Source organism: Miniopterus natalensis, chromosome 3 (genome assembly GCF_054644295.1).
Source record: "Miniopterus natalensis isolate mMinNat1 chromosome 3, mMinNat1.hap1, whole genome shotgun sequence".
In the NCBI taxonomy this organism is placed as follows: Eukaryota; Metazoa; Chordata; class Mammalia; order Chiroptera; family Miniopteridae; genus Miniopterus; species Miniopterus natalensis.
In genome coordinates, this window is record NC_142083.1 from 93,412,769 (window position 1) to 93,439,896 (window position 27,128).

The 27,128-nt window shown below is 48.6% G+C and overlaps 1 protein-coding gene across 1 annotated transcript; it reads right to left on the reverse strand.

The window, feature by feature from the left end:
* Positions 1–159: 159 nt before the first annotated feature.
* CCNF (cyclin F) lies at positions 160–23,569 on the reverse strand. Its single transcript, XM_087815705.1, has 17 exons — positions 23,513–23,569; positions 22,268–22,422; positions 21,114–21,220; positions 20,058–20,125; positions 18,375–18,568; positions 17,927–17,980; positions 17,054–17,158; positions 16,665–16,742; positions 14,429–14,580; positions 11,697–11,861; positions 9,702–9,825; positions 9,260–9,440; positions 8,678–8,765; positions 4,228–4,327; positions 4,002–4,129; positions 3,089–3,258; positions 160–2,347 (listed from the first exon to the last, which is right to left on the reverse strand). The coding sequence occupies exons 1-17, from the start codon at positions 23,526–23,528 to the stop codon at positions 1,878–1,880; spliced, it is 2,355 nt and encodes a 784-aa protein (XP_087671831.1). The 5' UTR covers positions 23,529–23,569; the 3' UTR covers positions 160–1,877.
* Between the last annotated feature and the right edge of the window lie 3,559 nt (positions 23,570–27,128).

Below are 27,128 nucleotides of genomic sequence, written 5' to 3' on the forward strand. Positions count from 1 at the left end.
GAGTAGTTTTCTCCTACAGGTGTAGGCTGGGAGAAGGCAGAGAACCAGGTCCACCCAGAGTCGGGATTTTGATAAGGGGCCATGGACAGGTGCCCCAGTGTGACTTGGGTGACAGTAGGAAGTGACAAGAAGGCAGTACAGATATGCACATCACTCAGCTTCCACTATCCTCATCACATTTAATCTTTACAACATCCCTGTGAGGTAGGTATTATTGCTCCATCTTACAGGTGAGGAAACAGGTTCACACATGTCCAGGGGCACAATGCTGCAGAATTATTTTACAGTAGCAAAGACAGCTCCCATGGGGACACACACACACACACACACACACACACACGCCACCACTGAGTCAGCATCTCCATATCCCTGTAGTTCTGGTTCAAGAGCATTTTGGGGACACTCCTGTCAAGTAGTTCTTTCTGACATTTTGAAGCAAAAGTTGTCACAGCACGGAAAGTGTGTCAGTGGTCAACCCCACTGGGGAGAGGTCATGGTCACTACTCTTGGGCAGATCTCTCAGGTGTGTTGGCTGCTGCCCCCATGAGCGGAGCCCGAGTTTCTCAGCTAGTTATTCTCAGAAACCCACAGCAGACCCACCCTTGCCCAGCAGGCAGGGACTGGTCCTCTGAATCTTGCTCTTCTGCATCTGGGCCACCTTATGTTACAAATGCCATTTTTTGTTTTGTTTTGTGTTTTATCCCCTGGCTAACCTCTCTAGGAAAATTCTTTTTCCATAAACAGTATCAGGATAGCTTTGAGGGGTTTGAATCAGATTTTCTTTAGCCAAGTCTAAATAATGTTAAGAATCCCTTGTTTTTAAATTTTTAATACCTTCTATTTAAAATTTTTCTTTTGTTTTCATCTTAGAAGAATGAAGGATAAAAATACAGGAAAAGAAATGGCCCAGAAATTCAGCACAAAAAGAGATGTTCATATGGACACTGTCTGTTGGGGACACAGACAAATCACTCTGGGAGGAGGGACAGATTTCTAAAATAAGCTGGGCCCGGGCAGTGTGGCTCAGTGGTTGAGTGTCAACCCATGAACCAAGAGGTTATTGGTTCGATTCCCAGTCAGGACACATGCCCAGGTTGCAGGCTCAATCCCTAGTAAGGGGTGTGCAGGAAGCAGCCAATGAATGATGTTACTATCTCTCAATCCCTCTCCCTTACTCTCTCTCTAAATATCAATATTTAATAAAAAAATAAAATAAAATGAGCTGGGAATATGGGAGGGAGGGAGCCTATGACTAAGACATCAAGGCCCTGGCCAGCAAAAAGTCAGGGCCCTCATGCCTGGTCATCACATGCAGTCCCTGATAATGCATAGGGCAGGGGCCCCTGACCATGGGGCCCTCTGCCCTGTGAGGGAGTAGATGATCCAGGCAGGCTGAGGTAGGCCTGGGGACAGACCTGTGCTCAGAGCTCTCAGCTCCCCCTAGAACCTAAAACCAGAGATGCGGGGAGGAGGGAAGCTGTGCCAGGTTACCTGGATCACATATGTTCTCAGTCGTGAATGCTGTCTGCTACAGGAATGGGGGTTCAGAGAGGCTAGGGTTACTAGGCCATGGGCTTAAGCTTCCCAGAGAGAAAGCAGGACAGACACAGGGAGGGCACAAAGAAACAGGCTTCACACGGTGTTGCTCTAAGGTTAAGCTTCAAAGAAAAGAATCTGAGTTTTTGTTCTGATTTAGACATACTGATGACTCAAATGGGACACCCCTGGTGAAAGACACTCAGTGCCTTCCCTGAGTTCTCTCTGTTCCCCATTTGAGGCCACCAGGGTCTACACATCATCCACTTCCAGAGGTCCCACTTCTTGCTAGTGCAGCAGCAGCTCTCTCTCCGCATGCACTGCTGCATACACTGACACAGTCACAGTTTCAGGAAGCCCAAGTTCATGTCCTGTTCCTCCTTGCTGGGGGCAGATAGGTTTTTCCTTTTCACCTGTTGCAGAGAAACATTGCTCTCTGGGGAACTTGAGGGACGGCACTGTAAACACGACTTTCTGGCATGATGATGGCAAGGCAGTGTGTTCAAGTCACTGCCTGGGGAAGGTGCTGAGGTAGATTGGGGAGGGCCACCATCCACAGAGTTTGTGGGACTCACGCTGCTGATGGAGGAGTACCCTGAGGTTGTAATGTCCTTGCCCAGTTCCCTGCTGCCACAGAGAGGGAGCTCGGGCCCTAGGGCCAGAGGTGTCCGGGTGCTTGGCACCATAGCATGCAGGTCCTGGCATCCCTCGTCCTCCAGGCAGGCGTCCTCATCGCTAGATTCCTGGCAGCAGTGCTGTTCTGGGTTGAGGTACACCACAGTGACATCAAGGACACCGCTGGGAGCCGTCACTACGGGAGAAGTCAGGGGAGAGGACAGGCCACAGACTGAGCATCCGCGTGACCCCCTGCCCAGTTAGAACCCTGGTGGCCTAGGCTCCAGCTCTCACCCAGCCTTCTTGGCTACAAGTGCTGGATCTCGCTAGACAGTCCCCTGTACTGATTTCCTTTGGGTTAAGGAATAGAGGGTGAAGTGCCTCCTTCAAGCTTGAGGCACCCAATAGGACTTGGGGAATAGTAGGAAGTGAAAACAAACTGGTGATCTAATAATTTACTTAATTCTCTGAATGGACACAAAAGCAGACAATTGGGAAATTGACAGAAACTGCTTGAATTGTGTTTTCTATGTAGACGGCTGCTTGAAAACATGGGGACAGAGACCCCTGCAACCTCCCCTGGACCCTAGAGGAATGTGTGAGGCACAGAGCAGAACAGGGCAGTGGGGGACACATCTCATACAATGTTCTAGAAAAATTTTATGGTAAACTCCAGGCAAGATTTCCTCCTCTTCTCCTGCCCTGGTGAGGCCCTTCCACCAACATAGGCCTGGCTGAAGCTGGACACACATTTGGCCTAATTCCTTTCCCCCAACCGCCTGCTGTGGTATACTAGGGACTCTGCTCTTTCACATGTCTACCTGTGTCTGGACATTTCTACTGCAGGTAAAGCCAGGGGCCCTCAATGAGAGCTGCCCTTCTGTTCACTGCCCCCTTTGGCATAGCCCCTGGGTGGCTTCCTGGCCACAGGACTCACCATCGCCCTCCTTCTCGCCCTCGCTCTCCTGGTCGCCCTCATAGCCAGAGCAGTAATCCAGGTTCCAGTCCAGGAAGCTGCCCAGTAGTGTCTCCTCTTGGCTGGACAGCTCTGCAGTGGGCGTGGTGACAAAGCTGCCCCTGTCCTCCTGTAGGCTATTTTCTCGCTTCCTACGATGTGGAGGAGCCAGGAACCCAGTCACAGGCAGCAGTGTTAGGTCCTTGGCACCTGCCCACCCTGCCCCAGTGTGCTGTGATAGAGACAACACAGCCACCCAGTGCTTGCCCTTGGAGTTCCAGAGGCAAGGCCAGAGGTGCAGTGAGAGTCCTGGCTCACGTGGACTTTGCAGGATCAATAAGAGTTCTTCAGATGGGTGAGGCGGAGAAGGGAAGTTATTCCAGGTGGTACAGCCAAGACATTGAGATGGAAGAGACAGAAGTAAATGGGATACACACAGGAGAGTAGGGTGGAGATGAGGGTTAGCAAGGGAGGTGCTGAGGACACTAATTAGGTTATAGCTGGAGTGTAGGGAGTGCCAGCAACACCATGGAGTAGAGGCCCAGGGAGGGTGACATATGACAGGGCATAGCAGAGCCAGAGCCTGAGCTGGGCTCACCTGTGTTGAAGCCCATTTTCTCTCAAAAGGTATCAGTCAAAGCAAAAAAGACAGCACATTGGAGGAAGAAGGACAGGGCTGCAGAGAGCGCAGCTTAGGCCCAGGGGCCTGAGGCCTGAATTCAACCCAGTTTCAGTTTCATAGGATCTGTTTCTTCTCCATTATGCCTTAGGAGGCCCCTGTGTAAAAGGGGGTAATGCAGTCCCTTAGGCAATTGCAGGGGTCATGAGGGAACCTAGGCCCAGCACACAGGAACCAATACTGCATCAAACCCTTACAGACATCGGGCTTACTAACCTTTTGGTTTTCCTTGCAGAAGGAGAGCTAAGAAAGGTGTGAATGTCCCCTGAGCTGAGGAAAGACGTGGGTTCTGGGCTCTCTTGTTTCACTCCTAGAGCAGCACACACCTGGCTGTAGCTCAGCACCTGAGAGGAAGCTGGGGTCAGAGGGAGAGAAGAGGCCCCGAGGGGTAGGCGGGGACCTGTCCCCACCCCGACCAGGAGAGTGGGTAGGAGGGTGGCACCTCTTCCTGGCTGATCTCTTCATAGCGTTTGTCCTCAAATCGCTGTTTCACAGCAGTCAGAGAGACTTGTCTGTAGTCCTTGGGGACATCATCATGGAAGCTGCGAACAGAGGGACAGACACATAAGGTATAGCGGGGGAGGGAGAGGGCTCCAAGGTAGGTATTATCAGCATTCCCCAGCCCAAGAGACTCCCATTTTTAGCACCCCTCACTGAAATGAGGGGATAACATAATTTCAAAAACAGTCCAGTGATGGGAGGTAAAACAGGGTGCCACGGTGGAAAAGTCTAGCAGTTCCTAACAGAGTTAAACCTAGAATCACCTATGATCCAGCAATTCCAACCCCAAGTGTATCCCCAAGAAAAACGTGAACACACGTTCACACAGAAACTTGTCTGTGGATGTCCACAGCAGCATGATTCATAATAGCTAAAATGTCCATCAGTGCACAATGATAAACACAACATTATTACAGTGGAAAATATGAGGGTGGAAGAGGCCAGCCACAAAAGGCCACATATTGTATGGTTCCATTTCTATGAAATGTTCAGAACAGGCAAACCTATAGACAATGAAAGTAGATGAATTCTTGTTTAGGGCTGGAGCAGAGGGGGAAATATGGGGTAATACAGGTAAGGGATGCAGGTTTTTGTTTTTCCCCCGCCCCATTTAAAAGTCATTTTTACTTTTCAATTATAGTTGACATACATTATTATATTAGTTTCATGATTAGATATTACATAACTTACTAAGTGATCCATACACAGTTATTAGATTATTGACTATATTCCCTATACTGTACTTTACATCCCCATGACTATTCTGTAATAACCAATTTGTACTTCTTAATCCCTTCACCTTTTCACTCATACCCCCAACACCCCCTCCCATCTGGCAAACGGCAAAACATTCTCTGAATCTATGAGTCTGTTTGTTTTGCTTGTTCATTTTGTTTTTTAGACTCAATTATTAATAGATATGTATTTACCACTTTATTGTTCATATTTTTTATCTTGCCTTTTCTTCTTAAAAAAGACCCTTTGACATTTACTGGTTTGGTAGTAATGAACTCCTTGAGCTTTCTTTGACTGGGAAACTCTTTATCTGCCCTTCGATTCTAAATGACAGCTTTGCTGAATAATCTTGGTTGTAGGGCCTTGCTTTTCATCACTTAGAGTAGTTCATGCCAATCCCTTCAGACCTGCAAAGCTTCCATTGAAAAATCAGTTGACAGTCTTACGGGAGGTCCCTTGTAGGTAACAAACTGCTTTTCTCTTGCTACTTTTAAGATTCTCTCTGTTTTTAACCTTTGGCATGTTAATTATGATGTGTCTTGCTGTGGGCCTCTGGGTTCATCTTGTTTGAAACTCTCTGGGCTTCCTGGACTTGTATGTCTATTTTCCTTCACTAGGTTAGGGAAGTTTTCTGTCATTATTTTTACAAACAGGTTTTCAATTGCTTGCGCTCTCTTGTCTCCTTATGGCACCCCCCTGATGTGAATGTTGGTGCGCTTCAAGTTGTCCCAGAGGCTCCTTACACTATCTTCATTTTTGAAAATTTTTTCTTTTGGTTGTTCTGATTGGGTGTTTTTTGCATCCTTATATTCCAAATTGTTGATTTGGTTCTCAGCTTCATCTACTCTACTGTTGATTTCCTATAAATTATTCTTCATTTCAGTTAGTGCATCCTTCATTTCTGTATGGTCCTTTTTTATGCTATTGAGGTTTTATGCTATTAAGTTAATTGAGTATCTTATAACCAGTGTTTTGAACTCTGCATCTAGATTACTTATCCCCCTTTTGTTTAGTTCTTTTTCTGGAGTTTTTTTCTGTTCTTTTATTTGAGACATGTTTCTTTGTCTCCTCATTTTGGCAGCCTCCCTGTGTTTGTTTCTATGTATTAGGTAGAGCTGCTACATCTCCCAGGCTTGGTAGAGGGAACTAAAGTAGTAGGTATCCTGTAGAGTTTAGTGGCACAGCCTACCCTAATCACCCAAGCTGGGCACTTGAGGTACCCCCCTTGTGTGGGCTGTGTACACTGTCCTCTTGTAGCTGAGCCTTGATTGCTGTTGGCACATCAATGGGAGGGACTTACCCCTACGACAATCAGCTACAAGGACTGGCTGTAACCAGCAACCTCTGTGCAGGGGTTCACCCCACAGAGTAGGACTTACTTCAGTGGGGCTCTGGTGCCCACCAAGTCTGCCCCTTGAGTGTGTTGCTTGTGGCGGTGGTTGGGTGATGATGCTTTGACCTGGTCTGAAGCTGTCCACTGCGTGTGCTGGCTCTTGGACCTCCCATGAGGTGCAGACCAAGGTCATCCGCTGCCTGTGTTCTGCCTAGGGCCACCTGGCATGAGCTACAAAGCAATCTGCAGATGGCTGTTGCTAGTGCTGGGCCTGGAGCCACTTAGTGAGATGTATGGGGCACAGCTGAGAGATTTTAGAAAAATCTGAAGTATGAGCCAAGACAGGCCATTTGTATGGAAAAACCACAGGAAACAGCTTGGGTGGGTCTGAAAGTTGCGTGGGGAGGGGCCTCAGGGAATCATCAGGGCAGGGCAAACAGTGTGAGCCAGGCTTATGGAGTCTCAGATATGGCAATTGCCTGATGGCTCTTTTGGGGGAGGGCTCATCTGGGAGAAAATTGCTGCTGCCAGCTCCAGTTTCTCCCTGTATGTCTCTGGTACCTTTAAAACTGCTGCCCCAGTGCTGGAGCTCAGAGGGAGTGAGTCTGAGTAAGTCCATGAATGGGCCTTTTAAGAGGAACTGCCTGGGACTCCAGCAGCCTTATCTCCCTCAGTCTCAATCCCTGCTGGTTTTTACAGCCAGAAGTTATGGGGACTTCTCTTCCTGGCACTGGAAATCTGGGCTGGGGGCTTGGTGTGGGGCTTGGACTCCTCACTCCTCAAGTGTGATCTCTTCAATCGATATATCCTTCCCAATTTTTATCCGCCACTTGTGGGTGTGGGACCAGCCTACTCTGTGTCTCCATCCCTCCTACCAGTCTCTATGTGGCTTCTTTAATTCCCTAGTTGTAGGACTTCCATTCAGCCAGATTTCAGGCCATTCTCAATGATGGTTGTTCTGTAGGTTGGTTGTAATTTTGATGTGGTTGTGGGCAGAAGCAAGTACCGCATTTACCTACACCGCCTTCTTGACTGGTAGTACAGAGTTTTTCTTTTGAGGGTGGTGAAACTATTCTAAAATTGACTGTGGTGATGGCTGCACAATTCTGAATATACTGAGAGCCTGCTGAATTGTACACTTAAAAAAAGTTCAGTTTGTAAAAGAAATGGTTCCAATTTATCTAGTTTGGAAGAAAAAAACCTGGAGAATGGTGGACAGCCTAGCAATAACTTTTGGTAGCCAGGTAATGACTATTTGCACTCCTGGTGTGAGCAACCATGGGGTCAGACACATGCTGACCTGTCTGTCCCCTGCACCCCCAGTCCATCAGCTTTGAGGTCTGGGCACCTCAGGAGAAAACAGTGGCTGAAGTCCATGTCAACCCCAGAAAATGCTAACAGGTTCCTCCAAAGGTTGAAGCACAGCAGAGAGTGGGGAGAAGCAAAGGCTTGTTAGAGGGATCTGGGGCCATGCTGGAGTTGTCTGATCTCATCCCAGAAAGTATAAGCAGAAGCAACATGCTCAGAGGCCATATAGGAGGTGGCTAGGGGAGTGATCATGGGCAAGCAGTGGAGACTGAAGGGATCAGATCCCAAGATGTACAAAGAAAGTGTATTGGCGTTTAGAGCTCCTGGGATGCAGGAACAGAGAACCAACAACTAGCTGGCCTGAGGTCTCTGCTAGGATGACCAGGGTCTTGTCCACAGAGCACCAAATGTAATCTATGAGGAGGAATGGCCCTAGGAAGAGAGGGGTTCTGACTTGGATAAACTGGCAGGGGGGCCTGGGGCTCCAGGTTTAGATGTGTTCTGAATCCTGGAAATGGATACATCTTCCAGGGACACATGAGGATAAGCAGAAAGCTGGAATTACCAAGATTCTTGTGTTGGGGGAAGGGGACATTGAGGCAGCATGGCCTGTGGAGGAAGGAGGTCACTGGGGGCTTTAGTAGATATGCACGTGGTAGGGAGGGAGTGGGGAACAGAGTGAGTGGGCCAAGGAATGGGAGGAGAGATGGCAAGCTGAGCTGAGATGGGCTGCAGCCAGGTATGTGCTTGAGGGCCACAGTTTTCCAGCACATGATTAAGTTCTGCTGCCTGCAGAATTTGGCTTGGGTTGGGAGAAGCTACTACTGCACACACATCAAGTGAAATAAGCAACATGGACTTGGAATGTTTAAATGTCTGAGACACACAATTCACTATAGGAAAAGTCTGTGTGGACTGATGGCCCTCCCATTAGAGCCCTTTCCCCCCATACTTGAGGATATGGCCTCTGTGGCAAAAGTAGGGTGAGAGAACCCATTTCCTTTTATAGACTCACCATTTCTGGTGAAGGCTCAAGACACAGGGTATGAGGTCTTCACAGGAGAACCCAGTGAGGTCCCACAGCTGAGTGGTCCAGGGCTGTGCTGGGGAGAAAAGCAGGAATGGTGGGTGTCAGAAAAGCTGTTCTGATACCCACTCATACCTACAACCCAGATAGTTCTGTTGTGGCATTTCCTGGAGCTCAGGGTTGCAAAGACCCCACATACAAAGCATGCCTGCTCACTGTCAACAGTGTGGGAAATACAGGAATGGACAAAAGTAGGTTTAAGTTGTTCATATGGAAAATAATACAATAATTAATAAACAATAATATAAGAATAAACACTGTGTTTTGCATATTCACAATTGTAAACCTGCTTTTGCCCACCCCTGTACTTAAGCTAGAACCATCCCTAACCTCGCCCCCAGAGAATGGCTTTTAGTCCATTCTGGTGTTTTCTTCTCCAGGAGAGGTGGGCCTGATTCTTTTTCTCCCCCTCCCCACTTATATCTGAGCATTGTCTCCTGACTCCAAGAATTACCCAGGCCTCTGGCTCAGCCTGTGCTGAGCAGCTGGCCTGAAGGACAGTATCCTTACTCTGCCCGTGTGTCAGCCTTGCTAGCAGCAGGGCAGCCGCAGCCAAGTGGGCTGGGGAGTAGGCGGCAAGGCTGGTGTGCAGTAGGGAGAGCTCGCAGAGGAAGCTGCACAGGTGCTGGGTTCTTGGTGCCATAGGGATCAGCGTCAGCAGGATGTCCTTGTAATCAACCACAGTAGGGACCTAGACAGAACCAGGAGGCAGACATGGGTCTCAGCACACAGAGAGCTCCTCCACCCAATGAACAGGGAGGCTGGCCCAGCACAGGGTCTGGCATGACTGATGATCAGGCTGGATGCCAGGGCATGCAGTGACAAGATGACCTCTGGGTCCAGGACTTCTCAGAGCAGAAAAGCTCAACGTCATGAGGTTGCTCTCAAATCCTGCCACTCCCTCATGTGACCTCTACTTTGATTTACAAGGAAAAAGCAAAAGGCCACTTACTCGAATCTTCCCTTCCAGGGCGGAAATGATCTCTCCCATCATCCTCACCAGGTCCTCATACTTGTACGTGTTGTCTGTGAGCCACACAGCTTCTCGGATTGTCAAGATCTCTTTGTTGATGAACCTGGAATATCAAGATGGGGTCTGAGAGTTGAGCTTAATTCCCTCAGTGGGGCAATCACTTTAGGCTTCAGTAACAGAGGGCAGGGGTGTCAAAGAGTAGACCTGGGTGCCTGTAGCTACGGACTGGAACTGAAAAGGTCACATAATCCTGTCATGAGGAGCTGGAAAGAGGGATTAGTGCCACAGACCAGCATGAGTGGCTGCATCACCGGGCACATAGATGTTTCTGAAAAAGGCATCCATGAATGACGTGATTGGTCAATCCTCTTAGCGAGTGAGGGGGATTTGTGCCAGATTCTACAGTGAGTATAAATGGCTTAAATCCAGGAGGCAGGTGACCCAGCAGAACTGAGCTAGAGATTGTTTAAAGGTTTGTGCACAGCAAACCTTTAAACAGGCCACTGGAATTCTGATTGTTCCTTAGGCAGGTGGTTACCCTGTTATCTATTCTCCATGAGTGCCAACTATCAGTGAACACACTGGTCCAGTGGCTTGCTGAGGGCACCTCCCCTGGTGAGGGTGGACCGGGGACAACCCTATAACCGCTCTGTCCTAAGACTCTGCAGCTCCCACATTTACTGAGGCACAGGGACCACAGGTGCTGAAAAGATGAGGTACAAGTGGGGCTGATGAGAGCCCTGTGCTTGGAGCCATGGCAAGTGCTGCTTTGAAAGCAAAGGTGGGGGTATCTCAGCCTCTAAAAAATTTTTAAAGCAATTAGCACTGCTAGTCTGTTTGTGGTCCAACTTGGTCTCTGATGGCAAGGATGTAAGTATGCACCTAGACACAGGAGGCAGGGGTCCAGTCTATTCAGCCCTCTCTGGTGAGAAGACCTGAAATACTGAGGGGCCCAGACAGCGTGTGGCAGTTTGCTTGCTAACCCTGAGCCCACACTCCCTCCACCTGTATGTCATACGATCAAGCTTTCTAGTTCTACATGTGGCCATGTGGCTGAGCTTGCTACAAAGGACATGGCGACCTTAGGGGTCATGAGGTGGTGGTGGCAGAGAGTAAGACAGAAACTGGGGCTCCTTTGTGACCTCATGAAACAGAACGCCGTCCCAATTACATGATGAACCTGGACCTTCTGCCTTAGGGTTACTGTGCAAAAGAAATCAACCTCTCTGTAGTTCACACCACTGTGTGCAAGGAGCCTGTTCCTCATTCCCCCAAGCCTTGCAGATAAGGACAATTGGTCTGCCCAGGGGAAATGGCAGACCATATATTTTAGGAAAACTAGAAAATACAAAATGTATGGTGGGAATCACCATACATATTGCTTCCAAAGGCAAAACTAGGTAGACAGATATTTGTTAAAGGACAGTAGATTTAGGTAAAAAATGATGGTACAGCTTGAAAAGTCAGAGCTGCCAGGGGTTAAGGCTGCTATGTGGGGAGGATGTGCCCTGTCCGTGTGGTTCGAGTGGGGTCTGTGGGGAGTTGGGTGGGAGATGTGAGACCCACTAACTATAGGTCTCTGATGACACATACTTGAGAAACATTCTTGGGAACCTGACTGCCAACAAGCAGTTTTTCTGTGATCTTGGCTAGAGGACTGTGACATTCCCTCCTCGTTGAATCATCCTCAGGTGCCAGAGGAAGTGGGGTTCAGCCTGAGCCTGACCAAACAAGGCTACATTCTGGGTCCCGAGACCATATGCTGGGATGAGTGGCCACTGACACACCCAGGATCAGGTCTGCTGTCCCTGTGTGGAGAGGACTACGTGGCTTGGGCACTCCCTAAAATTAAAACCCCCAGCTAACAAAGTGGGACACTGAAGCTTTATTTCACTGAAAAGCCAGCCCATGAACTAGGGCATGGCCAGCACATTATGCACTGTCCTGCAGGCATGGCCACGGGGGGCTTCTTACCGGGTGCAGATGACCATACAGGCGATGCCCAGCAGCTGGAGCCTGTACCGGGGCACCAGCCTCCTCCGTAGGTATCGGTCCACACACTCCACGGTCAGATGAAGGCATAGGCTTGTGAAGTCCTTCATGGTGGCGACTTCTACCAGCCAGTCGATTAGAATGTACCTTTGGGAAGAACACCACCCCTGAACACTAGAGCGAAGCATTCACGAGTGTCTGGTTTCCCATTCCAGATGGCCCATCTGTCCCGCGGGAGACAGCCGGTCATCTGTAGCATTGGTTTACCCAGGAATGTCCCAGGATGAGATGCCATATTCAAGGAGGCTGAGGAGGCCCCATATCTCCTGACTGTTTCTAGGACTCAGGTGTCCCTGCCTCCCCCACAGAGTCCCCCAGACACTAGAAAGCCCTGATACTCAGGTAAGGGGCAAGGTAAGGGAGGGGGCAGATCACAGACTCCAGGACCAGAGAAAAGACACTCAAAGGTATGAGAGCTTCGGCCCTTGTGCAGCTAACCTGTGGGGTCATTTACCAAAACCCTCTGTACTGGAGCCAAGAGCCAAGAACACAACTAAAGCAGGATGCAGAGACTTTCTTAGTCACCCACCAACCCTGATGGTGCACACAGCCCAGAGCGGACGCACATGGGGTCCTTCCTTGAGAGGGCTAAGACCTGGGGTCAGGGACAGAGACACCACAAAGGAATGCTGTGTGCAATGGCAAGAATACCAGAGTATGGTAAATGCCTTTCTGAACAAAGGAGAGGGGACGCAGAAAATAGGAAAGAGGAAAAATCGTGATACTACAGGATTCTGCACAGACGGACGGATGGGATCCTGGGGTCTGCCAGAATGGAAGCATCTCTTAAATGCAGAGGGAAGGTGGGAAAGATGGGTCAAAGTGGTGGAATGGAAGGAGAAGGGAAGCAATGGAGGTAGAATGGAAGGGGGGAAGGATGAAGGAGGAAGACAAGTCTCTATTTTCTCCCAGAAGGAGGAAGACAGCATGAGCGTCAGGTCAGATGTTTGAGGTTTAAACCAGCCACTATTGAAACAGAAGAGGAAGCTCTCCTACACAAACACTTAACAAGCTTAATGATCTGACTCATAAAAACAGACCAACCAAAATATATACTTAAAATGGTTAAATCTGAAACTAGTATAATGTTACATGTAAATTACCCCACAGTAAAAAAGAAAAAGTTGGCAGTTGCTTGGCACAGAGGAAAATGGAAAGATGCTCAACTCAAGGGCATAAATTATATTAATATTTCAATAAAATTATTTTAGTTCTTAAAAAGGAAAAAAAAAAGAGTGAAATTTGTTCACCCTTGCTCCCCAAATAGCAACAGTCCAAAAAAAAAAAAAGGCAGACTGAGAGGGGCACAAGGTGTTATCAGCATATTCTTCCAAAAGAAAAAGGGGAAAGAGGACAGGAGAGGGGAGAGAAGCTGCTGCCACCACCACAGGCCTCAAAAGCACAATAGCTTTGACATTTAATATGGGATCAAAGGACAATGCATTCCCTCACTCTGTGTGGTAGACATCAAGCATCTCCAGGAAAGCTAGATCCTTCTAAAAATAAATGTTTATTGAGGACTTACTATATGCTAGGCATTGTCTACTGGAGTATAGTCAGGGCCTGCCCATTATAAATCCAAATGTATTTGAAATCTCTTACATAAGCTTACAAAATTATTCACATTTTCCATTTTACTAACATGTTCTGTGATTGAGTATATGAAGTGAAGTGTTTTATCTCTAAACCTTGGAGGAAAATGTACCTGCAGGAAGAGGTGGATAGTTACTAGGGTTTCAGGCTGCCAGGCGCATTGCAGCTGCCCCAGAGGACATAGCTTCCTGGGTGAGGATGGCTCAGACAGCCATGGAGTTTCACACTCCAAGTTAATGCTCATAATGATGGCTTGTAAGGAAAAGGCAGTTTGGCCCTACATGGCTTAGCAGTTGAGCCTCGACCTAGAATCCAGGAGGTCGCCATTTGATTCCAGGTCAGGGCACATGCCTGGGTTGCGGACTTTATCCCCAGTCGGGGGAGTGCAGGAGGCAGCCGATCAATAACTCTCTCATCATGGATGCTTCTATCTCTCTCTCCCCCTCTCCTTTCCTTTCTCTGAAATCAATAAAGATATATTTAAACAAAAAAAAATTTTAAAAAAGAGAAAAGGTGGTTTGGGGGCTTCAGAAATTGAGGATATGAATCCCATCATTTTAGAAAGATGTTTAAAATAGTTTAACTTGTTCTGAGGCTTAAAAAGGAAAATTGGAGCCTGGCCGGGTGTGGCTCAGCGGTTGAGTGTCGACCTAGGATCCAGGAGATCGGGGTTCGATTCGCGGTCAGGGCACATGCCCAGGTTGCGGGCTCGATCAATGACTCTCTCATCATTGATGTTTCTATCTCTCTCTCCCTCTCCTTTCTTCTCTCTGAAATCAATAAAGATATATAAAAAAACAAAAGGAAAATTGGAGAGAGCAGACACTTTTTATGAGGGATGTTTTTTCTTCAAAGCCCTGGATAACTTAGACATTACTGGTTTTAGAAAACACACACACACACACACACATACGCGCGCGTGAATGGGGGGATCCTAGTGGGGCTGACAACACAGAAGGCTATGTGACAGGTGGCTCAGGTGAAACAGGACAGCTCCTTTCGCCCCAGAGACTAGTGGTCACTCTGCCTTCCAATTAGAAGCTTTGGCTTGAACCCCTCACCTCATTGTGTCGTTGAGTCCCTTCTGCACGGAAAATATCTCCTGCTTATTAGCAGCATGGGAGGCCTGAAAGAGCTGGCAGACTATCTCATTGGATGCTTTCACTTCTAGTCCAAGCTGGTTTCCATTTGCACAGGCCTTGGCTAAAGACAGCTGAGAAGAAAAGACATGCAGAATGAGCAGAAAGCAGCGGCTTTTGAGGTTTTCCATTTCCAAATGTGAAGAGCTGTTGAGGGAGAAGACATGTATATACACATTCGCCCTCCTTATGCCTTCTAAGCCTTCTGGAACCAGTATGACAGATTTTAATATTCTTTTTGAAATAAGTAATATGTCACATGATAAAGAACTTAGAAAAGGATAAAAGGTATATAATGAAATGTCAGTCCCCCTCCCACCCTGATGCAGCTCCTCAGCCAATAGGTCTTTTGGCAACTTTAAAAAAAAAATTAAGTATGTTTCTGTTCAACTTCCAATTGTGAAAGCTAGATGCTCCAGAAGGAAGCTGCACAGCAAAGTGGCAAAAGAATAGGCTGGAAGCTCAAATGACCTGACTTTAAAATCTGGGTCTATATGTGGCTGCTGGCAAATTGGGGAAACAGTTCTATGCCTCAGTTTCCCTTTTCAAGAAGTGGCATACAGCACCTGCTTTGGTAGAGAGATGTGAGGATTAACTGAGCTTTGTACAGAACCCACCCAGCACCCACTAAGCTCTGAAATGGTTACTATCAACCATTTCTATGTATTTCCTTTCAGATTTTTCTATGCATTTGTTTTTTTAAAAATATATCTTTACTGATTTCAGAGAGAGGAAAGGAGAGGGAGAGAGAGAGAGAGAGGGAAGCATCAATGATGAGAGAGTCGTTCCTCGAGCCCACAACCCAGGCATGGCCCTGACCGGGAATCAAACCCTGATCGCCTGGATCCTAGCTTGACGCTCAACCGCTGAGCCACGCCTGGCCGGGCTCTATGCATTTGTAACAGTGTTTATATTCATTTGTGATCACAGTATACACACATCTAATCTATTCTTTGCTCACTTAACAATAACATGGTTCCTTAGGAAATGAAATAGCTATAAGCATGTTTCACCTGTTCTTCCTTTTCAGGTATTTCTCATGTGTTTTACTGTTTTGTGGCACATCTTTATGTAGCCTTTTTAGTATCTGCGCCTGTCTGCTCACGTGATCAGTTCACAAGAGCGGTTCTGTTAAGCATTTTGCTACTTGTGTCCAAGTGCTTTCTGAAAGGCAGGCCTCGATGTTCACACCCACTAGTAGGAACACCATTTTATTATATGTTTGCCAGCAAAAATGGCTATTGTTAAAACAAACAAACATATTTTCTGAAGTTATTAGCTATCTACTAAAAAACACACGAAAATATATATATATGTGTGTGTGTGTATATATACATAATTTGCTAATATGATCAGCTGTGATCTCATTGAAATGCATGCCCTTTTGACCAGCAGTGATTGGAATGCTGCTGCTGTGTTTTGGCCAGTTGTGTACCTTTCCTCTTTTCTCAGAGGGCACTGAGGCCCTATGGACTTTATTAGGGTCTTATTATTCTTATTGATGAGTCTGAGCCTCAACTATAACCACATTGTTGATTGTCATATGTCTTGTAAATTTGCTGACTGCCTTTTTGGATATAAACATTACAGTGTTCTGTGACATGCCAGGCTGAGCCACCTACCGCTTTGTGATTTCTTTCCTAGCTTTTGAGGGTAGATGACTCTCAACCATCCACATGATTGGTTGAGCTTCTACCCACTTGGCTTTGTCTTGAAACCACGACTTTACAGCTAAAGGGGAGAGTGCTTGAAGAACGCCAACTACAAATCCCTGAGGTCCTGGTTCTGACACTGGACGACCTGGTGAGCAGGTCAAATAACAAGAACAGACAGCACTCCACATGCCCATCTGCTCTAAGGAGCCTGAAGACCTGTTGCTAAGGTAAGCTTTACCTTTACCTGTAAGACAACTCTAGGGAACGGTATGAATTTTGATAGCAGATGTAGTCCATAAGCACTTAGAAATTAAGAGGCTGGCTTAGGGGCAATGGGCTTTGAGATAACAGGGTGGTAATGGGCAGAGAAGAAGGAAGCACTTCCAAGCTCTCCTCGCTACACACCCCAGAGCTAAACTCCTTTTAGACATGACTCCAGCCCTGGCCAATCTTATTGCCTCCTGAGTGAGAGCCCAGGAGGTATAGGCCAGCTCCCACCTCACCTGGGCTTCCCAGCAGCCTTTGGCAGCATAGTCCCTGAGTTTCCGGAAGTTGTGGAGGCATCGTCCAGGATCAGACATCTGCCAATGGGAGAAAGTCACCATGACTTTATATGGTTATGTCTCTGGGAAAATACAGAACTAACCCACAGGGTCCTTAAATGTTCTCCCAACACCCTTAGAGAGTCCCCAACTGCACTTTCTCCCAAGCCCTTTATTCTCCAAACGAAGGTGGTCATTTTGGGGCAGTGCTGAGAGTGGCCCACTGAGCAGTGGTTCCCAAGGAAATATATGAGGATCCTTCCTGTGCTGACAACCTCACCCAAGGGCCAATTTGGAGACTGCCTTTGGCCAACATAATTCCTCCTTTCCCCAGACCCTGGTCCACTCACATCCGTCAGTCTGTCACTTTCCCAGAGGAGGTACGAGCTGGTCAAACATCCCTGATTAGCAGACTCTTCAAACAGGTCTCGGGCCTGCTTCTTTCTCTCTTCATCCTGATAAGTCCAAGCACAGTTTATTATTTCTTATTCTCTTTCTGCTAAACCATCCTACTTAACCATCTTTGTCTTTCTATGGTATCTCTAAGTGTTCCCATGCATTGCTCTTTAAGAAGAAGGAGTTAACTAAATAGGAGTAGAAATTACTTCTCTAAAGGGACACAATCTAATAAGCAATGTAGAAAGCGAATTCCTGGGTTCTGCCCTCACAGGCTGTTTTCTCCTTGACCAGGTTCGTGTTTGGCTTGGCCCTACGCTAACTGGAGCACCAGTCCTCCACACTGAACTGCCCAGATGGTGATGTTGGAGGCTATCTTGGGGCTCCTCCACCTCCTCCCTCACACTCAGTGCCCCTCCTTGCCACTGTCAACACACACCTGTCACCAGAAGCCACCACCTTCCCTGATCTTGCTGCAGAGGGGGTTCCTTAATCACAAAGCTCGTTAAAGCTTTCTCAAATGTGGGGAGGTCTGAGTGGAGTGGGAAAGGCTCGCCAATAGCAGAACCATGAAACAAATAAGCCCCTCATTGGGTGCACACTCAGGTGTTCCGCCTGGCTCCACATGGCCTCTCACAGGATGCACTTTGGCTTTGATCCCTGGATACCCTTCTTTGCTGCTTTTCACTTACTCCCTCATCCTCGGTGTTTGTGGCCACCAGAAAGGTGTGCAGCATGGAAATGTGAAGCCACTGTACTCTTCGTGCTCACCCAGGCCAGGCACACATCAAACTCAGAGTCCAAGTGGGATGGATAACTCAACTCACCTCAAAGAGACTCAGCACTCTCCCCAAGCAGTGCAGTATAGAAGCTCTGTGAGTCTAAAAAAAGGAGAAAGAAGTATGATCATCAGTGAAGAGAACATCCAGGGGCTGCCCCTCCAGTGTGTGGGTCCCATGGCCCCTGACACCCCTCTTTGCAGAGAACTGACCGCTTCATGGAGTCTCTGTATTGCCTTTCCAGCTGTCAATGTGACTGCAGTCCAGCCCATCAGATTCCCCTGAAACCTGGCTCTGAGGCCTCCTTTCCTGCTGGGTCATTTCCAGATGCTCCCACATCCCTACTCCTGATTTTCTGCACCTCCACTGCCCTCAGGTCCCTGACTTTATATGGTCCACAGTGTCTCCCCTCAAGGTTTTCTCACCTCCCAGGATCCTGTGGGGCTTGACCTGCCCAGCGCAGCCTGCCCTACTTGCGCCCCTTGCCAGGACTCACTCTTTGTAGCTGGCACTCCACCCTGAGGCTCTCGTGAACCACGGCCTTGCAGCAGCTTCCAGACACTGACCATGGAGGCCGGATGAAGAGCCATATGAAAGGCACAGCACTGACATTCAGTCGCTCAGCGAGACTAAAGTAGCGAGAGGCTTTCAGGCCATTCACTTCTGCACGGGCCTCATCAGACACAGACACTATAGAGATGGACAGAACAAAATTCAGGGATGTCTTGAGGACAAATGTGGAAAGTTCTCCGTGGTTTTTGAAAGTCTAAAACCTGAAGCCCACTGCAGTGCAGAGCTGCTGGTGTTTTAGAAAAGCTCTGCAGGAGGCGGGAACGGCCCTCCTTTCTTTTCTTTCCCTACCTTGTGAATCATGTGCCCCTGCCTGGGTCTTCATAACAGACTGGATTTTGAAGGTTGGGAAGGTGCTCTCTGTGGAGGTGTCATATGCCCACCCTCCCTCCTGCTGGGAACCACTGGCAACCACCCTACTAACAAGTTTCTTTTGGGGTTAATGAGAATTTCCAAAATCAGACAGTGGTGATGGCTGTCCAATTCTGTGAATATACTAAAAATCACTAGGTTGTATACTTTATTATTTTTTCCTTTTTAAAAAAAGTCTTTATTGAGAGAGTAAGGGAGAGGGAGAGAGATAGGAACATCAATGATGAGAGAGTCATTGATCTGCTCCCTCCTGCAAGCCCCCTGCTGGGGACTGAGCCCGAAACCCAGGCATGTGCCCTGACTGGGAACTGAACCTTGATCTCCTGGATCATAGGTCAGTGCTCAACCACTGAGCCATGCCGGCCAAGCTGGGTTGTATACTTTAGATCGGTGAATTGTATGGTATGTGAATTATGTCTGGGAACTGCTACCTGACAAGAGGGTTAGGGCAGGACTGCTGCTCTCCTCAGCCTAAAGGAGGAATGCTCATCATCTCTATCAGTTACAATAGTCTTGTCAACTGAACACATGCAGGGGCTATATCTCAGTAAGACACCAGATCTTTTAGAAGCACAAAAGTGGCTGCTATACGCAAGTCTTTATGTGTTTTGGCAATCAAGACAGGAGGTACCCCAGGCTAGTCCTTGGTGTGCTAAGCAAACAGGCAGGAATTGGGAGAAGGCCACACAAGATTCTTTCAAGGAGTACCTGACCCCTGGGGGTGAAGAAATTCAGTCACCATGCCAGCTTTGACCTGCCTGTACTTGCCTCCTGCTTAGAACTTTGGCTCCCTGTGTTATTGATATCCTATGGAATTAGGCACGCTTTAATCACTGCCCCAGAGTTCCACAATCGAACTGTAACTGAGGAGAGGAGCGAGAGTCTACACATGGGTTGTGGTGTTAACTGGACAGAGGGCAGGCAGCCAGGGGAAGGCTGGCTGCCTGAGTAGCCCCCATTCTGAGTCTCTGGTCAGTCATTCTTTGCTGACTGAAATGAAAAGATTTATTAAAATAAAAGGTGACTTTCCCAACCTACAGAAATCAAATTTCATCAATGGGTCCCTCAGCAGGGCACCTCTGCGGAAAAAGCTCCTTGGAGGAGACAATAAGGCAGACCACCAGACATAAGTAACAAAAAGAGCAACTAAGTTACAAATACTGAGAAGGGCTCATGTCTGTTCTAAAACATCAATACCAAGTGGGGTGATGCCAGGTCCAGCCCTGCAAGGACTTACAGCCTTCATTGTAGAGGTAGGCAATGCCTAGCTTCACAGCAGCTTCAAAATTTCCTTTTTCGGCAGCCCTACATTAAAAACATAAAATATCACAGGATTTTTATTTCATAAAGGTTATGTTCCATTACAGCAATTGAAGCTAGAATACTTATTTTCTGAATAGAAACTTTTTAAGGTAAGGCAGTCATATATCATTTATCCATGACATTCTACAACATTGATGAACCTTAAAAATATGCTAAGTGAAAGAAGCCAGTCACAAAAGGCCACATGTTGTATGATTCTTTATATGATATGTTCACTACAGGCAAATCCAGAGAAAGGAAAGTGGTTAGTGGTTGCCTAAGGTTTGGGGGATTGCAGGTAAAATAGGGAGTGAATGCTAATGGGTATGGGGTTTTATTTTGGGGTAATGAGAATGTTCTAAAGTTAGATAGTGTTGATGGTTGCATAACTGTGACTATGTTAAAAACCATCAAGTTGCACATTTTAAAAGGGTAAGTTGTATAGTTTGTGGATTACATCTCAGGCGGCCTGCCTGAAACCACTGGCACACTTTGACAGTGGATGGGTCTAGTCGTTGGTACACTAGGGTTCATAGGTTTCAGGGCTCACACTCCCTTTGAGCCTCCCTCTGGGTCTCAACTCTAGCAGGGGGGTGGGATTAGCCAGTGAATAAAATGCAATAGGATTTAAATCATATGGTTTTGACCAAAAGAAAAGAGGGCTGAATAAAGTTTCCACACACAGGTGACTTGGAGTTGAGTCACAAGGGATGGGTCATAGCCCAAGAGGGACTCTTCAGAGGCACCACTGTGACATATGAGAGGCAGGCCTGTGCTGGTGATGTGGATGACTGATGACTGTGCTGGAAGTCATGTGACTCAGTGGGCAAGATTTGACTGCCCTTAGTTGCTTCCTTGAGGGGATAGCGCATTGACAGAGGCTACAGGAAGAAGAAAATCATTCCTAGGTCAGGCCTTGGGACATTTGCTAGAATATCAGGGAGGCCCCAAGATGGGAGAAAACCAAGCTGTTCTCCGGGTGTAGAGATACCTTTCAAAGAGCTTCAGGTTCCTTGGAGAAGGCCACAGCTCTTGAAAGCTGGCACATGCCCACACGCTGGCATGATTGTCCACCAGGTACTTCAGATGGGAGTGTACCTGCAGAACAACGGAAGCAGGGTGGGTGGGGAACCTCCCCAGAACCATGCCTCTGGAGCTCTTGAAGAGAGAATGTAGACAGATATAGGGTCTCCTGTCCCCTTCCCTACCCCAGTAGTAAAGGCCTCACTCTCTGTGTCTCAAAGTAACAGTTGCTTTGACTAGAGAAGAAGCCAGAAATAAGTTTCTCTGTGGCTCTAAAGTTGGAGACAGTGGTCCCGGAAGGGGAAATAAGCATCTAGACTGAGAAAGAGGGGATGACACCTCTGTAAGAGTATATACCTACAAGGATCAGAGAAACCAAGTCTAACGGGAGCAGCTAGGACAGAAATCTGTTTTGTGCTGCTCTGCCTGGAGTCTTGCTAGTGGGAGCATGGCTGGTGCCTAGGGGTTAACAGGGGCTCTTGGAAAAAAGATGGACACAGCCTCAGGTAGGACCTGGAGCCTCTGCTCTGGGCAGGAGCCCTGATCACTGGTTAGCAATTTAAGTGCTAACCACTGCCATTGGAAACTCAGCACCCATGGATATTATAACCCAAATAGAGGCAGCTCTGGGAATTAGTGAAGTGGTTTCTTGTTTTCCCACTAATTTACTATATGCCCTGGGTTAAGTCATTCAAAATGAGGCTGCAGTTCCAACATCTGTAAAATAACTGTGAGTCCCTTTCAGTACCGAATGTTACATGGGATTTGTCCTCAAGAGGACACTTTTATTCTTTTTAATATTAATTCTTTTTAAAAATTTTAAAAATTTATTTTTCAATTACAGTTGAGAAACAGTGTTAAAGTTTCACCTGTAATGTCTTATTTCTTAAGAGATGCAAATTTCACTGCCATAAAAGTGATTTATCTGTTAAACATTAAAACGAGTGTGCTACTTTCAGCTTTCCTACCATCAGAACCACCTCAAATATCTATTAACAACGTCATCCTTGTTTCTCTGCCCTCTTTTGTAGCCAAAGTTCTGTTCTGACATTTAAGACCATGAAGCCTTGATGGTATGACCAACAACATGAAGGATGATACTATTTTCACCTGGCAACTTACAGATCGAACAGCAAGGATGTCCCCAACAGAAAGCCATTTCAGGATATGAAAGAGTACATCTTCTGGGAGACTCAAGATAGTCAAGTGTCGGGGTCTTCTTCTTATCCTTCGCTTTGTAGGATAGCAGAAACACTTGGCACACCTGCAGTGGATCACTTAAGAAAGAGAAACAGAACGGTCTAAGTGATGTGTTGGAAAGAAGTTGTACTGATATGAAAAGTTATATCTGAAGATGATTTAACAGTTACTGTCCCCTGCCCCACGAAAGGAACCAGCCATATTTTTAGTCCCAAAGAAAGAATGAATGAAGGAGTAGTATTACAAGGATAACAGAAGACATCATCATACATTCAAACAGTCAGTAAGGGTTTACGGTGAGTAGCAGATAGTCATGTAACTTGACTATTGGGCAACTTTCTGATCCAGAGCCCAGATGATAACCAGGAAGGGGAAAAAAGCAGCCAACGATGATGAGATCTCTCAGTGAAGCCCCCTGAGATCCTTGCTGATCTCTATGCTTCTATTTGCATACATGGCTAAAATGCACAATGTTCAATAAGGATCTGTGGACTTGAACAATCTGGTTTTAGAGTCCAAACTAAGAGGGTCAGCCCTGCAGGAAAGCAAAGGCTGAACGTGGAGGCTAGCCAGGTCCCCCCTCTGCCCAGAGTCCTCTCTCCCCATAGGGGGGTCATTCCAGCTCCAGCAGTTCCTTCCTCATTCTAAGCAGAGGGCTTATTAACTCCGGGGTAGGAGCCCCTCACCTACAATTTCCATGGTTTTCCACCCGATCCTCCCTTCTGTCCCGACGGGAGGGGGCTGCTCTGCCCTGAAGCACTGCACCCCCCGCCCCGCTCTTCACCTGGGTCTTCCCATCAGCAGTTAACGTGCTGCGAGAGCCAGACCTACACTCAGGGTGACCAGTTCCCACAGATTACATGGATTTTACCACACTGTCCTCATTCCCTTGGTGTAGGACAGACACGGAAACGCTTAACCGCCACGGTGATAACCACCGAAACCGCTGCTGCGCTCTCAGCCCTCCACAGGTGCTGGGACTCGCGGGGCTTTCACGCGGACCTGGGCACCGCCTGGCATTTAAACTGCGCGCCGAGCAGGTGCCGCCCGGACCCCAGGCCGTAGGGCTCGAGCCGGCCTGCGCAGTCTCGGGTCGCCCGCCCGTCCGCCGCCCGCCGCCGCCCGTGCCCCGTGCCCCGCGCCCCGCGCCCCGCGCCCCGCGCTCACCGCCGCCGCTCCCCATCGCCACCTGCGTCGCCACCTCAGTCGCCTCAGTCTAAGCTGCTCCAGCCGCCGGCCAGCCCAGCGCGCACCGCCCCACGCACGCGCAGACCCGCCCCGTCGCCCGCCCTAGTTTTCAAACGCACTCAGCTCTTCCATTGGCCGGTCTGGGGGGGCGCGCGCCTCAGGTCTACAAGGCCCCGCCCTCGGCCCCGCCCCACTCGCCGGCTCCCGGCGCTCTCGATTGGCGGTGCCAGGACGCGAATTCGAACGTCGGCCGGTGATTGGCGTAGCCCGCGAAGTCTCCCCGGCTCCCTGGTCCTGGCCGGAGTCCCAGCGGAGCGCGGCCCGGGCTCGGCGGGCAGCGACTTCTTTAGTCCAACGTGGCCCGCGTGGTTCCGAGCTGTTCGGTGCTTGGGCCTCGCTGCGGACTCGGCGTCAGAGGTCCCGGCCACTGGAACCCACAGCGCGCAGTGGGTTGTCAGTGAAGGTCTGTGTGGACCTGCCACTCCTCCCGATGCGGGGTCTTGCGGAGGGCGCGGCGCAGCTGGGGCCCAGATGGGATCGTCTGCCTGACTGGAGGCAGACGAGCTGGCACCCCGGTATTGCGCCCAGGGAGCCCCTGACCTCCGGCCCTCACCCCGAGGCCACACGCCCTGCTTCCCGTTCGTGCTTCAGGCGAGGAGACCCCTTGTCCGGGATCTAGCCACTGATTGCATAGATTGCAACGCAAAAAGTGGAGTTGGAGATCTGGGCTCGAAATCATCCGCTCAGCCAGCACGTTTCACCCCTTCTTCCCAGGAACGAGGCTCACCCTGGACCCTTAGTCCGTACCTGTCCCAGGGCAAGCTCTAAGCCTCTCACTTTGACCAGATATCTCCCCAAGCCTATCTCCAGTACTTCCTCACTGCCACCTGGGAGCCCTCCCTAGAAGGGAAGTGCACACCAGCTTGCTTAACTGGCTACTGCCAGCCACAGCTGAGCATTCTGTTCATTCAGAGGTTATCAGGCAGTGCCCACCTGGCCTGTCTTTCAAGAACCAACTTACAGCCCACCTCTTCCATGATACAGTCTAACAAGGAAAAAAATGCAGTCTCCTGGGTGTGTGATGGAGGACAGAGTGGCTTTGCCTGGAGAAGCTAGGGAATCTGGGTCATGGCTCAGACCCCTCCTCCCACAGCCTCAATTAGCTGTCATGTCCCCTATGTTCCCCCATCCCTCGTGCCCCTGAACTCCATGGTGCCCAGGCTCCCTGCTAGTCTGGAGCAGGAGATGGAGAAGTAAGAAGGAGATGGATCATTATGACAAAGGATATGAAAGTCTCAGTGGTCCCAAAATGACAAGGAGCTGAGGCCCTGAAATTTGGAGGTGGCAAGGGATTAGGGGTGATATGCACAGGAAGTCCAGTGGATAGAGCTGAACATGCTTGGGGCCTGCTCCCCAGATGTCGCAGATTTCTCATCCTTCCTCACACCTTTATTTCTATTGGTTACTATTTCCCAATTTGTTACTTTGTTGCCCTCCTCACCTGCATTGTTACTTTGTTACCAGTTGCCCCTAGGCAGAGGTACATTCTTTCAAGTGTTAGATTTGGGGTTCACCTTGAAGGCATTAATAAGCCGGACCCACCAATGAGAGAGTCAGTTGTCATTCACCGCTCTAACTCCCCTGTAATACTACATCACCGAGTCCACACCAGCATTCCTGGTTACTCAAAGGTCCTTAGTTGTCCTCTCTCTTGTTCTTTATGCCCTTATGGCTCACCTTCAGAGGTAAAGTTTTCCTATTTTTCAGGAAACAGGTGTTCTTCTCTTGGCTATGCTGTAGCCACACCTTCCCTAGCCACCCCCACCCCACTCCCCCAGCCCTAGGGGTAAGAGTCCCTAAGGCACAGTGGCCTGATAGTTCCAGAGAGTGTGAGAAGAGCCCGTTTCCCATTGGGCTTCAGGAGGGCGAGATAACTCATTGGAAAAGTCTAGACTGGGAAGTTCAGGGAGATTCCTGCTTGGAATAAGATGGCAATTGAAGGCCTGGGGGTGAATGAGAAAGGAATTCAAGGGTGGCAGGGTACAGAGGGGAGAGTAAGGAAACGGAAATAGACTGGGCACTCGAAGAATCCCGACATTCAGGGAGAAAGGAAGAGGAGCCTTCGGAGGAGGTAGAGAAGGGGCCATAGAGGGACAGAGAACCAGACTAAGTGGGGAGAGGCCACAGGAGGGGCTTTCATCAGAAGACTACAGGGGACATTGTGAAATGCCATAGAGAAGTTACATGGAAAAATAAGGGAGAAACCAGTGGGTGTGGTGGCAAGGGGTGTGATAATGCTGTAATTCTGGGTGAGTAGTGATGGGAGGTAGGAAGTGTGGGCAGGGACAGTAGACGCCACTTCCCCAGAGAAGGGAGGGGGAGAACAACCTGCAAAGGGGAAGCCGAGGGGGCTTTTTCGAGGGGGCCAGAGTGATTCCACTAGAGAGAGACAGGCTACTTGATGGGGCATCCTCATGACAGAGGTGCACAGACACATCCGTCTACACGCAGGCTAGATGGTGACGGTCTGGAGCATACAGGCCTTGAGTTCAGAAGCACCTGTTAACGTGGAGCTCAGTTTAATGCAGATTGCTGGGCCTCATCCCAAAATTTCTGACTCAACAGGTCTGGGGTGGGCCCATGAGCCTGCATTTCTAACACATTTCTGGATGCTGCTAATGCTGTGGTCAGGAATGCCACTTGGAGAACCTCTCTATCCCTGAGTCGAATGTTGGCTCTATACCTGTGGACCATGGAAAGCTACTGAAGTATAAATCTCAGCTCACTCATCTGGGCAGTGGTCTAATGACCACGACCACTTCAGGGGCTGGTGTGGGGTCACATGTAGGCTTACACTAACATTTGCAGGGGCTGGGGCAGAGAGCAAATACAAATACATACATGTGAAAAAATTGTGACTTTGGCTGCAAACTCATCAATCTGTCTCTTCTCGTACCTTCAGGACTATGATGTCTTTACAACTATGGTCACCCTCAGGCTACTGCTCCTTGAGAGGATATGGCAGCTGTTTCTCTGAGGCTGCTTCCACAGATAGGTCTCAGTGAGGCCACAGGCCACCAGGTGGGACTCAAGGGAATGGTTTTCCACTGAAATGCACCTGGGATCTTCACTAGACCTTTAAGGCAAATGGCCTGAGTCTGACAGAGAGCCACCCCAACCCTTCACTGGGGTCACTGGGGCCACCAGCTGCCTGTGTAACCCTTGCAGCAATGGCAGACTATGCACACCTGGGCTAACCTGGCATTGGGATATTTTTAAAAATATATGTTTATATATACATTTTAGAGAGGAAGGGGGAGAGAGAGAGTGAGAGAAACATTGATGTGAGAGAGAAACATCATTCGTTGCCTCTGGTACACACTCCAACCAGGGATGGAACCTGCAACCTGGGTATGTGCCCTGACCAGGAATCGACATGCAACCAACTGAGCCACACCTGCCAGGGCAGGAACTTTTTATTACAGCAAGATAGACTGTGAGGAGGTGGTGAGGGAGGCTGGGAGGGAGGCAATGATGATGAGGGACCAGCTGGCTCTGCTTGCTTGTTTGTTTTCCCCTTGGGAGGGGGGCCCAG

What these genes read in the sequence shown, in the direction of transcription:
- CCNF (XM_087815705.1), bottom strand. An exon ending in ACATCCTTGCTGTTCGATCT is followed by an intron (nt 21,221 to 22,267) that starts GTAAGTTGCCAG and finishes GTTGTTCTGCAG; the next exon opens with GTACACTCCCATCTGAAGTA. An exon ending in TGGAGTGCCAGCTACAAAGA is followed by an intron (nt 17,981 to 18,374) that starts GTGAGTCCTGGC and finishes TCCTTTTTTTAG; the next exon opens with ACTCACAGAGCTTCTATACT.